The sequence below is a fragment of the Octodon degus genome, unplaced genomic scaffold (genome assembly GCF_000260255.1).
Source record: "Octodon degus isolate 3935 unplaced genomic scaffold, OctDeg1.0 scaffold00158, whole genome shotgun sequence".
Classification (NCBI taxonomy): Eukaryota; Metazoa; Chordata; class Mammalia; order Rodentia; family Octodontidae; genus Octodon; species Octodon degus.
In genome coordinates, this window is record NW_004524734.1 from 6,125,553 (window position 1) to 6,141,009 (window position 15,457).

Here is a 15,457-nt window from a genome sequence, read left to right on the forward strand (position 1 = left end):
CAAAACACGTCTACTTTATAGCCTCGTCATCCCACCTGGTGAGCAATGCTATTTTCAAAAGTAGTGAAATGTGTTTAGCAAAATGATGAAACACGGACCTTTCAAAGAGACCAATGAGACAGAAAGGCTCACACAGCTTACCACTCATCAGGCGAGCACCCATAATCCTCAGGTTCAGGAGCATGGCTTCAGAAAGCGAGAGGAGGGACAGAAAGAAAGGAAAAATAATCACAGAAAGGCTGAACACATACAACCATGAACAAGGGAAGTACTGAGAGGTGGGTCTCTAAAACGTTAAGGGAATGAACTTTTAGTTGACTCTGAAAGAATGGCAGTTAGTATAGTAAGTAGAGTATGATGATTTATGGTAACTAAGCTGCTTTGCCAAGGGGTTCTGGAACTGGACAGCCAATCTGCCCCATGAAGGTCATCAACTTCATGTAGAATTCAAGATTCAGTAAGAACTATTTAAACTTAGTAATTTAAATACATATTAAAGTCAATGGAAGAGTAATCACATTAATTATATAATCACACATAACGTGATCACGTTATATAATCAGAACACATTGTTTTAATGAAACAAATTTCTTAATACCTAGGAACAAACTAACACATTGATAAAATCTGCCAAATACTATACAGTTTAGAAAGAACTTTGGCCACCATACAATGAACCACATTTTAAAAGACTAATATTAAAAAAATGTTTACTTAAACCTGTAATTGACTCAAGCTGATTTTCATCTCAGACAAAAAAATGTGCTCAGTAATAGTTTCAAATGTTATCCGTTTGAACTTGGGTACACTCTGCTTGGTATATATTTCGTTTCAACCAGCCAATCATGTATTCAGTCCCAAGAAGTCCAAAATATAAGAGCAAGTAGATTTTATTATGTCCCATTCCTTTCATGATATATTTTCATTTGATGCTTTTCCTTTAAGTTAAATTAGACATAGTTAAATTTAAAAATGTGAGTTCAGTATAAATGTAGTCATTATTTTTCACAAACATGCAAAAAACTCTGTTGAAAACACATTTCTCCTACTTCTTCAATGTCCAGGCTGCTCTTTTTCATCAACCTGACCACAACATGGACATTCCAGGGCTTCCCTTCTGTCCAAAACATTGCACTGCCTCCAGTGCAGCATCTACTCTGTCATCCCAGTTACAAGTGGTTCCTTCATCTTATTAGCCTCTCTCCTACTAAAAGGCTTTTGTGTATGCTTACGAGCAAGGTTTCACTGGGCCCCCAAAAGGAGCTGGCCTGCTACGAAGCTCTGTGGCAACTGCTACAGAATGATGTTGAAGACAACCACTTCTGATCATCCTCAAGGCTAGGACTCCAGCCCTAGGACCTGGCCAAAGGAGGGCCTGCAAACGCTGGGTCACGGCTGTGCTGAGCTGCACTGGTCTTATGCCCTAGCTCTCGATCTCACTCACAGGAGAAGGGCTGTTTCTTCGTAAGTCATACATCTCAGTAGCTCCAGAGCTCAAGGGTGAGAGTGCTTCTCCCTTAGCCTGGTGGAGCCCTGGCAGAATGGTGAGTGCGTGGAGGGAATGTCGAGAGCATATCTACTCTTGATTCTATCTGCAGGAGCCATGTATGCCAGGGTTGGCAGCCACTCAACAAGTTTTTTATTTAATCTCATTTATTCTAGGACCTCAGCTCAAGCATCATTCTCCTGGGAAGTGTTCCCTGACCTCCCTGATTAGACCAACCCCCATCAGAGATGATGCGCAGCCTTATATTGTTCAGGTTTTATATTTGACTGTATGATTACTTCATTAGCATTGCTTAATCCTCATTTAGACTACAAACTTTAGGAGAGGGGAACCATATTAACTTTGGCTAATATAGCTCTATCCCTAACGAAGGGTCAGTTGGTGTACACAGGAGACTGACCAAATTTGTTGAGATACGTGAATAGATAAATAGTCTTGATTTGTACTTACCGCCTGTCATAGTGAGTGCAGTTTGCCAGTTGTAACAGAACTTGGTGCTGAGGATTATGACTGGTGTGAGGCTTCTCACTGCCAATTTTTTTTCTCAGAGAAATAGCTAATCCTTTGGCAAACACACCTCTAGACAAAATGCTAATGTGTAAAGCATTCATAGGCTATATTGATACATAAAGATTATTTATTAGAATCTTACTTGTCTTACCTAACCAGAAAATATAAATGATTTAATACTCAGTGGCTTTTCCACATAATCGTCTAGTTTGCTTAATACATTGTTTTTTGGCCTCAGAGACCTCTACATTGCTGACAAACATGGTGCGTAATGATATAAGTATTAGAACCTTTCTAGCATTAGAATCCCAGCCGCTGACCTAATAGCTTCTTGGGTATTCTTGGTGTTCAAATAACTATGATAAAACTGACATTCGTACAGGAAGCAACCTGCTGAAATCATGTTTTAAGAAATGTTTAACAGCAGTACTTCTATTGTATAATAAGTTAAATTTACAAATGATATACTTAATTTACATTGAACTATGTTTCATAAAAATGATCTAATGAAGTAATAAGTTTAAACAAGGGCATCTCAAACTCAAGGCTGCTTTCTACAATAGAATCACTATAAATACTTAAAAAAACTTTTCCAACTATATATATAATCTTCTCAACTTGGAGCCTATCATAAATCCCAAAGGGCAAATTCTAGTCATAGGTAAAGTGAAATGAGAAAATTTACTAAAATTCTGAAATATTATTTTGGGGGTTATATTTTCTTCTCATAAACGATGGTACACATAGCACTGGCTAAAGATTCTGCTACCAGGAGACTTCGAGCCTCGGGACCGACGAAATGCAATGGGGCTCTCCTCTGCCTCTACCTAAGGTAAACCGGCTCTCCATTCCTCCTTAGACACCTCAAAGAAGGGTCAGATTAAACGTGTAACTCCCAAGGTAGTTCCTGGTACTTGAAAGTTTAGGTCACTTTCTCTTGCTTTCCTATCTGGGGGTGGGGGATAAACACCTTGCTTTCCTCTGTGGGGTCACAAATGCATGCACTATTATATCTGTCATTATCTCTCCCTACTATGGGCAAGCAGGAAAATGTTTAGCTGCCCAGAAGAAATCCCCACAGGAAGCTGGACATCAATATTTTCTCCCCCTACATGTCGTACTTGGACGTTGGCTAGACCGACTATGTGGACAGTCAAGAGTGCTGGTTTTGCCAAAGCCTTCGCGTGTCAGTCCCTGCACAATGCTGACAGCCCAAATGCCCATCTGGATGGGTGGGGTAGGCAATGCTTACTAAAAACTTAAGTGAGTTAAGGAACCCAGAAGAAAATGTGTCATGAATATATGATTACTAGAAGCAACTTAATAACTCATTGTACTCCACATGGCTTCTGATATTTTTGAAAGCATGATACAACATCCAAAGAGGAAATATTTATACAGTTAAACTTTGTAAACAAGGGAACTTTTGTATTTTATCTCTAAACATGTCAAAAGTTCCTATCTATCTGAGAAAGGATCTTAGAGGTCTGATCTCCCACCTCATTGAATTTTAAAGCATCAAGAATATCTGAAAAGAAACTATAAACTTTAGGGTCACATGATGAATCAAAGGCAAAGCTAGAAGTCAAGTTTTAGAACTATCCCTCATTATTAAGAAATGCTACTTTCCCCAAATCAAACTTGTTCCACTGGCACAGTAATCTATATGAAGACAATATCTTGGTCAAACCCACCCTCCTCTTATAGTGGCCAATGATGTTTTCACCAGCAGACACACAAGGACTCTTGAACTACCTCCTAGGAGTGTTTATGGATCTATTCTAAGAATAAGAAAAACATTGTAAAATGCAGAAGAGAGACTAGCTCTTGTTTTAGCTTTCTGTGCAGTTTCCCAATCAATAATTAATAATTTAAAGAATCTGTCTATTTAACTGAATATTGCACAAAGTGAAAAGAGGTATCAATTATTAAATATTTTATGGTAGAAATAATATCTGTGAATGAATCTGTACGAAAGTCAACATTGGCGTAGACAGGACAGCTCACGCATAATATGAGAAAATGCTGACTCACAGGGCCTTTCCTTCTCTTCTCTGGGGTAACTGCCAGTAGAACAGGAAGTACAAGATGCCACAAGTGTGGCTGCAGCACTCCTGCTCACGAGCCCCGGGAGAAGGGGAGGGAGTGAGCTGCTCTTGTCTGAGGTGTTCGGATGAGAGGATGGGTGCGAGAACAGGCTTCAGCCCTGCGGTTGGTATCACATCCTGCCCATAGGCAGTGTCTCTGCTTCTTCACAGCCTGTCTTTGCTGTGTGAAAAATCTACTCAATCGTCTTTGGAACATCATTTCTCTATGTAGTTTGAACTAATTCTTAGCCACACTCTTTCCTGCCCCCAATGAATAGGCATATCTACTTTCATCTATTTCTCTTCGTAGATCGTGTGTGTAGGAATAATCATGCACCTTTCAAATTTTTCATGAAATGGTCACATATTTATAATTTTAACCAAAATTCAAAAGCTGGTACAAATTGTTTTTTCAAAACCCCACGTTCTTTTGACATTGACTTACTGTTTGGGAGAGAGGTATGAATAGGAGGAGTAGGTCAGCCAGAAAACCCAAAAGTAAGTGTCGCTGTCTGCATAACTAGCGGCCTCATTTGTAAACAAGCAGAATTGCAAACATTGCATGATAGGCTATAGTTAATCAATTGAAGTGTGTTTCAATTGATTAAAGTCTACATTAGACTTTAACCTTCTCACATGCTCTACTGAGTATTTTAAAGTGAACAGTTTTGAGTGGCTTAGGCAAACATACCTAGAAATACATTAAATGCACACCCAATAGGCACATTCTAAAGGACCCTAACAGTCTCATAAAAGCTTTTGTTAATATTCTTATCTTCTGTGTTTAAGAGTTTCATATCCTGACCTTCCCATCATTGGCATTTTCCACTGCTCTGTGACTGCACAGAAGGGAGTTAACAACAGGCAAAACAATATTCAAAATAATGGCTGGAGAAATGAAACTTGACCAAGGCCTGACTACATCTGCTTACCACACTCAAGCTATACACTTGATTTCACAGCAGCACAAAGTGAAATGATCCTTCTTACTAGGGCCAGACTGAAAACTTCAACTCTAAGCACTTTTGAAATCCACTGCATATCATTCCCAAGAAAATACCACCAACCTCCAGTGCAGAATGCAGCATCTGCTGAAGTGAAAAGATGTGCTTCTGAGATACAGAGGAAGCAAACTCACCCGTAAGCAACTCCTGCTATGGTGCACTTCTTAAACTGCATTACATTGCATGTCAGGGTACCAGTTTTGTCAGAAAATATGTATTTAACCTAAAAAAAAGAAATATTCCTCAATGTTGCAAAATTTTTTAATAGAGGGAGAAAAACCTTAAATTGTAGTTTTTATAAGCTTTGTTACATTTTAGGCATACAAGAAACACCATTAACTATTTTCTGCAAAATCAAGTAACATATTCTGCTTTTAAAAATATGTCATTGATACATTATTTCATATAGAAGTACTAAAGAGAATCAAGATACTAGAAAAAACTAGTCATAGAGAAGTAAGCCTAGTCTGACTTGAATTCTGTTCAAAAGTGTCACTGCTGTTACTTAACATTTACAGAGTGCAAGGACATTTAAACAGCATTTCTCAATATAATAAGCAATTGTAGAATTGGTGATACCTTATACAATTAACTTCATACATCCAAATTAGCAAGCAAAGGGATTTTCTGCCCTAGGTACTATTTAAATAAGAGGTAGAAAAAGGCAAAAGTGCAGACATTCAGGTAGTATATATAAATGCTTGTAAAATGTACATGTACAGTCATATGTTCCATAAGGATTTATTAGTCCATGACGGACTGCCTATACGAAGGTGGTTCTACAAGATTACACTGCCCAGTGAAGCTACTGCTACAGATACACACAAACACATTCTCTTCTTGCAATCACAGAATCACGCACCTAACCATGCATTTCTCTGAACATATCTGCATTGTCAGCGGATGCATGACTACACATCAATGTACTGTGAAATGTAAAGCAAATTCTTATTTACCTAGACTTATACAACTTGATCTTTTCCTTCCTCACTGAAATCAATGACAATCTAGTTACTAAGTTCATAGCTCAAAAAACAGCCAATATTTTACATACTTATCAGACAATATTTTGAGGGGCATGCCTAGGCTTGAATGGGACTTTACCTTACAGGAAAAATATTTAAGCAGCATTTGAAAACTGTATTTACTAAACTTGAAAATTATTAGTCATGTACCAACAAATGGCCTCGTGCCTACTATTCGAATCATGGAACATTGGGAGTTGTTACTTTATCTGAAGCTGTCACGTTAAGACAGGAATTGTACCACATCTGACTTCCGATTCAACGCCTATCAGTAAGAGTTCACCTGACCAAGCTCCTCATTCAGATTTGATGTCCGAGCCATTGCAGCAGTGTCTGTGGGTTCATAGTGCATGTCCAGGTCCTTTAAAACATAAAAAATAAATCATTGATTACAATGGATAATATTTAAAAGGAAATGATTCATGTCTTTCTTCTTTAAGAAGACACTAAATGGTCAACTATATGTAAACACTTGTTTCTTGCTACTTGATTTTTTTAAATTTAATTTTTTATTTATGTATTTATTTGGTACAGAATCTTGCTATGTAGCTCAGACTCATAGCAATCTTTCTGTTTCAGATTCCTTAGTGCTGGGATTACAGGTGTGCACCACCACTCCCAGTTGTGGTGGCTGGCACAGTGTGCTGGGGCTGGCACAGCATGTGGTACTGGGGATTGAACCCAGGTCCTTGCACTTGCCAGGCAGACATTTGGATTACCAAGCTATCTCCCCAGCCACCTTGCTACTTTTATACAATTTTATTTCCCTGAAATGTTCTCAGTATAGAATATATTTCACAGTTAGAACAGAACAGCATGCTGCTGAGATGGCTCAGTGGTCTAAAGCACCTACTTAGAACAAGTTTAGCAAAGCACAGGGACTGCGGTTCAATCCCCAGCACCACATGCCAGCCAGCCCCGCCCCCTGGTGGGCTGAGCTGGACACACACACACACACACACACACACACACACACACATTAAAAAAACAAACAAAAAAAAGAACAGAACAGTATGGTAGGTAGAGCTTACCTCTGAATTCAGACAATCTAGATCTATGATCATTCTACCATTAAATAAAGTTGACTTTTTGGAAAGATTAAGATAATAAAGTGTTCTCTTGATTATCTGATACAAGGCAAATGCTTAATGTGAGCTAGAAAATAACAACTAAATGTTTTCAAGTAATTAAATCTTTAAGTCACTGAAAAAATTGTTCAAGAGGTTCTCTTTGGTTTCTTTCTGTAGAATCAAGATTCTATCTATTCTACTTTCTGAGCCAAATTTCTTGCACTATATTATTTGAAAGGGAAATAAATGTACTCATAAAAACCAGACCAAAAATGTGTACTTTTGTATTTTTTCACTTGCTTTGCACCCAGTAATCATGAGGTTTGACTATATAACCAAAAAATTAATATTATTTTCTCTAGTAGAGCACTGTATCTTGTCAACAATTCATGGTTAGTGTCTGATTTTCACAGGTCAAATGCAAAGGCCAAAATAGAAACGCAAACTGTCATCTCTCTTGTCTCTATTCTGTGCTGATCAACATCATTTCTGGAAGAGGCTATTGAGGTTTATGTGCTATGTTTTGGAGACAGGCATTAACCAACGGGGCCATGATTAGAGAAGACGGAAGAGGTCAGGATAGAAACTAATGTGGAGACCACATGAAAAAAGGACCAACCAAAGGAGATGGGGGTGTTTAGTCAAGGAGAAAAAGATGACAGAAAACATTTATGACAGCTGAGTTCAAATATTTTATAAGGCTATTGTTCAGGAACAATATTATAAAATTTCTCATGGATCCACAGGGCAGAACCAGCACACAAGGCTAATCTCATTTCCACACAAGGAAGAAACTGTTCTGTCAGGGAAGACTGGAAAGCCAGCTGTCCCTCTGCTAGGGATGCTACAAAAACTTCTGGATATGAAGAAGGTGGTTGAAAAGTGTACTTCTCCTCAGTTTATACAATTTGCAGCAAATATTATTTTTAAAAATCCAAATTAAAAAATAATGAATGGGTTGAGTAACTGTTTGACCTTGACAGTGAGCTATCTTATTACTTCTGTGAGTGAGAAATGAGAACCCCTCAGTACGTTTTAATTATACTCACACGTAGTGCACAATTCATCAGAAACACATTGCCTACATGAAGAGAGTTATCTGCCCATGGCTCACTTCAGATATCTGGATTACAGATTTTACATCAAAGAACGAAAAACTGATAATTTAGGGGGATCATTTACCATCAAAAGATAATGAGCAGTTCCAAAATTTTATCTTACAATCCTAGTATTGTTCATATATGAAAAACTTTAAGATGATACATGAAGAAACATTAAAATATCGCCAAAATTGCTCAAGAGGAAAATTAATCTAACAAAAGGCTTACAGATTTACTTAATTCACATAAATTCATTACTTTTAACCTCAATAAAACTGTAAGAATAACAGCATATTTTATTTAAAAAATTATGAAATAAGTCAGGCATTGTGGCAAACACCTGTAACTTTAGCATTTCGGGAGTCTGAGCAGGACTGCTAGTGCAAGTCCAGCCTGGGCAATCTAACTCAGAATTTGTCTCAAAAAAATAAAGAAAAAAATAAAAGGATGGGGCAGTAGGAAGGCCCTGGGTTCCATCCACAGTATCACACACACACATATACAAATGGAATAGCTATTCAATACATTTTTCCCAATATTAAAAAAATTGAGAAAATAATTCAGAAGAAAAATTCATGCACAGTTGAAACTATTTACAGTATGGGAAAATAAACTGCAAAAAGGAATAAGCAAGGGCAGGCCAAATAGCTCAGTGGATTAAAGTGCCTGCAAGCAGGCACTGGGGCTAGGGGTTTGATCCCCAGGCCTGCTGTGCCAGCCCCCGCCCCCAGGGTACAATGAGATGGCAATTGAGACTGGGCGTGGTATTGTGCACCTATAATCCCAACTCTTGGGAGGCTGTAAACAGGTGGATCACTACAAGTCTAATCTAGCAGTAAGACCCTGAACACCCTGTAGATACTTCCCTAAAATAAAAAAAAAAGAACAAGTATTGATAATGTGGTTGTTAGCAGTAGCAAGCATAGTTTTATTCATGTAGTGCTTCATTATTTATAAAGTTCTTTGCTATGAGATGTAGAGAAAGCACGCTTCCTTTTCATTTTAGCGCCCATGAAAGTAACTGTCAAAAAGTCAACTGACTAGGCAAAGTTCCCATGTTTAGGGAATCATAACACTAGAACTACAATCCAGGTATTTTTATTCCAAATTCACGGTTTCCATCCCCTTTATATCCCCCTAAAAGGTTTTCTGAACAAATGACTCATTCTCCTCAAAATATCTGTTTATAAACATGGAATCAAAGAAGAGAGACTATGTTAAAATTATACAGGCTCAAAATTAACATTCTATAGTAAATAAAAAGTAGGTGAAATTAAGACTTTGTTCCCCTGAGAGATCAGAAGCCTTGGAGGTGGGGGGAAAAAAGAGTACCCACGCACTGTACTTAGGGAGGTAACAATAATGTAATCCATTCTTACCCAATTTATGAAGTATGCCTGGGTAAATTTCACCACTTCTAACGTGACCAACAAACTGATAGGAATGAGATTGTTGAAAAGTATGATGAAGGTCAAAAAATTCAGTCCAAAATTATTAGCGCCACCATCTGTTGGGGGGCAGAAATGGAAACAGTATCATTGTCAGATTTAAAGTGAGAGAAATTTAGCATAACAAGAATTTGCATATTTTCCAGTGTATCTAGACAGTCAGGGAGGAACGCTTTGCTGAGCACATATCCTAATTCTCAAATACTTCCTTCGAGAAGGGGCAGCACATAAATGGCCTTCCTGATACAAGGGCTCTGCACCTGTGTACTCCACCAACTGCAAGCTGAAAGTACTGAGGGGAAGGAATTGAACCTGTACACACCTCTTTCATGTTGTTATTTCTTGAATGATACAGTATAACAACTACTTAGTAGCACATGCATTGCATTAGGTGTTATAATAATCTACAGATGATTTAAAGTACTGTGTATAGAAGAGGGTGAATAGGTAATATGCAAGTTACACAACATTTTATATAAGGGACTAGGGCATCTCTGGTTTTTGGTACCCTCTTGGAGTCCGGGAGCCAGTCACCCATGGACCCAAGAGACAACTGTAACTCATGTTCATTCCACTGCCAATCTTGTTAAGATCTATACAACAGTACTAAAAAAACAAGGAACTACCACTATCAAGTATTGTAAATTCTGTTCCAAGGTTTTAGAAATACTAATACTTAAAGTATTATGACTGAGGGTTCTAATAGAGGGTTTAAAAATGTAAAATTTCAATAGGATAGAATTACTTGTATAAGAATTCTTAAAAGCACTGTATTTCCAATTTAAAGAATGCTTCAGAAGCAAGAAGAAAAACAGCATCATCATACTGTACTGAATATTATTCATCAGTAGGTAAATTATTCTAGAAAAATTATACTCTTCCTGCTCAGTAAGGAAATAAAACAAGATTGTCAGATACACTGTAAAGAACTTGAAGAAGCAAAATGATGGTGAGTAGCAACCTTTTTCATGTTGAAATAATAAACCAGTGACTATGAAAACAATTTAGAATAGCTCCAAAGTTAAACATATGTAATAAAAGCAGCTTTAAAATTAGTTTTTGCTCTAAGATTTTACTAGAATTTGTTTTCATATTTTCAGAATGAAGTATTTATTGGTGATGTACTCATTAAGTGGATACATAAAATCTCTGCTTAGACACACACGGGACAGCACCCTAACACCACAATAGCCCAAGTATACATGCTCCACAGGGAAACTATTTAGTAGCACTTTTCTTGGGATGAGAGGAACATTATCACAGAATTCTCTACATTACTGAGTTTAAGGGAAAGTGCACTGGGTTTAAATCTTCTTAAAACATATGAACTATTTTTGGTAATCCAAAGATCACAATATTCCCCATATATACTCTATCTACTCTCTTTATCAGATAGCTACAATCTACTTTAGAAACACTTTAAAGAAAAGTATTTATTTATGTATATCATGTTAATGACTATATTGCGCTTTCTGAAACTCTTATACTACTATGAAATACTCAGTATGTTGATAAGGATTTTTAAATTTACAGATTCTAAAATTTTAGATACTTTTAGTGGAAAACATTCAAAAAATAAAGATTAAATGTCCAATAATTTTGGCAACAAGATCTTTTCAGAAACAATAGGAAATTACACAAAATAAAGTAAAATCAATTGTAAAACATATATTGAAGAAAAAAAAATTGCAGTCACAGCTTATCACTTACAGCTTAGATTGAGATACCAGTCTCTTCCAGAGTGCCTTCGATTCCAAATGGCTGAGCCCACAGAACAGATAAGTGACATGGCAATTAAGATACAAAATAAAATCAAAATTTGTACGTTTGTAATCCTTTCCACATTGGAGAGCTTAAGCGGTGGGCTTGTTGAGTTCTGTGAAAAGAAACAAGATGATTAGTTAAACATGTACACAATTCAGTAATGTGTCACAACCTAGTACCAAGACATGGTTATCCATATGAAAAGTAAGCAAAATCTATATGTTAGGGCTTTTGTCTAGGTGTCTCCCCAAAGTCTCACGTGGTCCTGCATGGAGCTTTATGAGAAGTCATTGGATCTAGAGTGTGTGACAGTGGGACCAATTCATGGAGCAATGCTAGAATCAAGGGCACGAGGAATAAGGGTGTGAGTGCTGTCTGCCCTGAGTAGCCTGGACAAGGCATAAGAGACAGACAGAGCTGTGGCCATCCTTTGTTCCTCGCTGTCTTCTACCCTCTTGTGGCTTTGCTATCTTCTGCCTGCCACAAACAGGAAGAGAACATTACTTCTCCACTTTAATGCCCTCTGCTACGTCACCCTGCCTCGGAGCCAGATAATTCTGGACTGAAACCTCTCCAAACTGTGAGGTTGGGAAAACCTTTGGGTGATGGGTATTTTAATTCCAGCAGTTAAAAAAAAAAATAACCAAGACAACATGACAAGTGCAACAAGGCATCGCCAGTTGAGCGCTTCTTTTTCTCAAGGTCAGTATACCACCATACTGTCTTTCTAGGAAGTCAGTAAGAGACGGCACTAACATTCCTTCTGTAGCCAGAGTAGGAAGCAGATGAACTTGGCTATTGAGGCATTTTTTTTTAAAGGCTGTCTGGAAAGATCTAGTTAGTGTCTCTGCTCAGATAAGAGGCAGAGGGGAGGCCTCTGCACCACAGCCAAACGCCTGAAAATTTAAGTGTAAAGGAAATTTTTAAAGAATCCTGGATTTTTGAATTTCTGGTAGCATCTAGCAAATATTTTCCTGAACACAGAAGAAATTCAAATAACCCTGGCTATAAAGAATAACAAAGGAGAGCTTCCGAATTAGTATCTCACAATTCACATATTTACGCCATCTAGAGGACAGAAAGATCAATTTGTCATAATTTTTATGAAATGAAGATTTATAGAATTTATAGAATGGCTAGGGGTAGAAGCATTACTAACAGTTATACCTGTCTGCTAAAAACATCCTCACAACTGTTTCAGACATTAGCCTTAGAGTAGATTTTCAATTCACACTTAAAAGTCAGTTTTCTATGTCCATTGATCTACTGAACACAGATGTGATCATAATTTAGAGAAACCTGAAGGTAGTATTAGGGTGCACGTTGACACAAAAAAAATTGTATAAAATGGTTATTTCATGTACACTATTCTTTAAACTTATGGAAAGAAAGAAATTGAACCATTTGATCAATGCATTAAAACACAATTATAAAACAAACATTTTAAGTGCAGAGCACCATTGTTACATACATGACTTGAAATAATCACCAATAGTTAGAAAATGCTGCCAATGGGTCACAAATAAATCATGGAGAATTCACTCATTTGTGGTCCTCTCTGGTGAAAAGCTCATATTCTTGCCTGCAGTGAGCCTTTTTCACAGAGGTGCAATTGCGAGGCTCTGCTCACTGGAGTACCAGATTCTGGATGAGTGGGCTAGGGCTCAGGAATCTGTAACAAATGGTCTGCTCAAGTTGGGGTCACTTCACTTCTGAAGGACATCAGCCTAACAGGTTCCACGGAGAGAAATCCTACCTGCATTAGCTTGGTGTCATGTCCAGTGTAGACAACTATTCCATGAACCCACTGAGTATTTCTCAACTGAGCACCTCGGAGAAGAATCTGATCAGCTCCCAGAGGAACAGTGCTAGGACAGATTAGGGTGACATTAGAAACGACATTTATGAAATACTTACATTGCACAGCCCAGCCACCAGATCATTCCAAAAGGTTTCATCATTAAAATAACCCTTCTCGTATTTATTTTCTTTTGGGAAAGGAAGTAATTTTGCAACCAAAAAGAATGGTTTTCTTTTACAGGATCAGCTGTTTAGGAGTATTTAAGCTGCTTCTCTTCACACCACACTAGCCACATCTTACAATTTCACGTCTCCTGTGGACTGGACTGTGTTCCCCTAACATACTTGTGAATGTGATGGTATTTGGAGATGGCACCCTTGAGAGGTAAAAATTTAAATCACGTTTTTTTTTTCCACGAAGAAGGCTCAAGCTGGGTTTCCTGCAGGATGCCTCTGCTAGGTTATTAGGTGATCCAGATTTATTCAGGGCCAGCAGAAAAGCCCAGCATTCTGACAGGTATACTGGCCTACCTGAGGGGAATATAACATTCCAAGTTTAGTGGGCCAAAGATTCCTAGTACCAAGTGTTCATTTTAAAAACAAAAAAGTAGTTAGGCATGGTAGGGTGCACCTGTATCCCAGCTATTCAGGAGACCCGAGGCAGGAAGATTGCCAGTATGAGACCCGCCTGGGTAACTTACTTAGACCATCTCAAAAGTTTAAAAAAAGAACTAGTGATATAACTCAGTAATGTCTACCATGTGCAAGGCCCTGTACTCAAGTGTAATATGGAACTGGGGAAGTCATATATAAAGAAAATATATTTTAAAAAAATCTTCTAGGGAAAGGAAAATGACTTCTCAAGAAAAGTTTACAGAGAACACAAAATGCTGTGTCACTGAAGGCAGAAGCTGGGGCCCTTGCCCTTCTTTGAAGAACTACAGGAAGTGCACTGGCTCAAGTGAAAGGCCTGGCTGGGAAAGCACAGTGCCTGAGTGAATTCCTAGGAAATAGTGATTTCAGTGTAGAGAAAGGACACAGTAATGGAAACTGTGGCTGTACAGTATGCCTTTAGCACATGTCCTGATAGGAACCTATTTTAGTCCACTTCATGTGACTATAAAAAATACCCCAAGCATTTGATGAGAACAAAAAGTTCATTCTGGCTCATAGTTTTAGAGGCTGAAAAGTCCAAGCTCCACTGGGGCTGTACTAGGTTGCCACATGAGTGCATGCAGGGACCACAGCAGCTTACTTAACAGTAAGTGGCCCTTGAAGTGTCAAACCCAGGGCTACTGGCCCTAACTTATTCCTGGGGACAGGCATTAAACCTTTCTAATGACCTCCTTACCTCCCCCCAGGGCTCACTTCTTGAAGGTTCCACAACTTCTCAACACCATCAGGCAGGGGAAACTGTCCTCTAGCAGTTGACCTGCTCTAGTAGTTGACTGAGCCTTTAGCACATGACCTGCAGTGGGACAAGCTGATTCTAGAGAACACTGTGGCGTATATCTGAAGATTCTCAGTGCCCTTTAGAGTTGGCAGGGCCTTGGGACTATATCAGGTTTCCACAAAATTCTTGAGAAGTTCCTGGGCTATGTTTTAGGGCGCGTGTGTGTCTGCTGCTCCTCATCTATTCCATGGGAATACTATGGTAACTGTCGCTTCAGCATTTATGGCAAGGACTGACTGGAGAAAGATACAAACACTTCAAAAGCAAAACCCACCACCATGTGTATGTGGGTTACTAGGGATTGAATTTAAGGCTTTCCCATGGAGTTATATTCTCAGCCCTTTGAATTAAGTAATTAAGTGATTAATTTTTTGACTTAGAGACAGTCTTGCTAAGTTGCTGAGTTGCCCAGGCTGGGCTTGAACTTGTGATCCTCGTACCTCAGCCTTGCAAAGTATTGACTGGGATAACTTGTCGGTGCCATCATGTCTGGCTAAACTTAGTACTTCCTAATTACAAAGATTCAAGAAGAGCTACTATTAGCTTTTTTTTCTCTGAATGCCTTCAGCGCAGGTTTAGCTGGCTTGAGTTGTGGGGATCGAACCACAGCAACCTGAGCCTGACTGCTTTGTTGAAGCAGCCACTTACAGAACTGAGCTAAAGGGGCAGGCCCCCTACTATTGGTTTTC

General features: G+C 38.4%; 1 protein-coding gene across 4 annotated transcripts in view; it reads right to left on the reverse strand.

Annotated features, from left to right (window-relative positions):
* The window catches only part of Atp8a1 (ATPase phospholipid transporting 8A1), a 230,926-nt gene that overhangs the window by 137,915 nt on the left and 77,554 nt on the right, over nucleotides 1-15,457 (reverse strand). For 3 of the 4 annotated variants that reach the window (XM_023702739.1, XM_004642660.3, XM_004642661.2), the window contains 6 exons: nucleotides 13,272-13,383; nucleotides 11,462-11,627; nucleotides 9,683-9,810; nucleotides 6,417-6,494; nucleotides 5,243-5,331; nucleotides 142-186 (listed from right to left, as the gene is read on the reverse strand). In XM_023702739.1, coding sequence (XP_023558507.1) covers nucleotides 142-186; nucleotides 5,243-5,331; nucleotides 6,417-6,494; nucleotides 9,683-9,810; nucleotides 11,462-11,627; nucleotides 13,272-13,383 — 618 coding nt within the window. The remainder of the gene's footprint in view (nucleotides 1-141; nucleotides 187-5,242; nucleotides 5,332-6,416; nucleotides 6,495-9,682; nucleotides 9,811-11,461; nucleotides 11,628-13,271; nucleotides 13,384-15,457) is intronic. The other variant, XM_004642662.3, reaches the window with a different exon arrangement.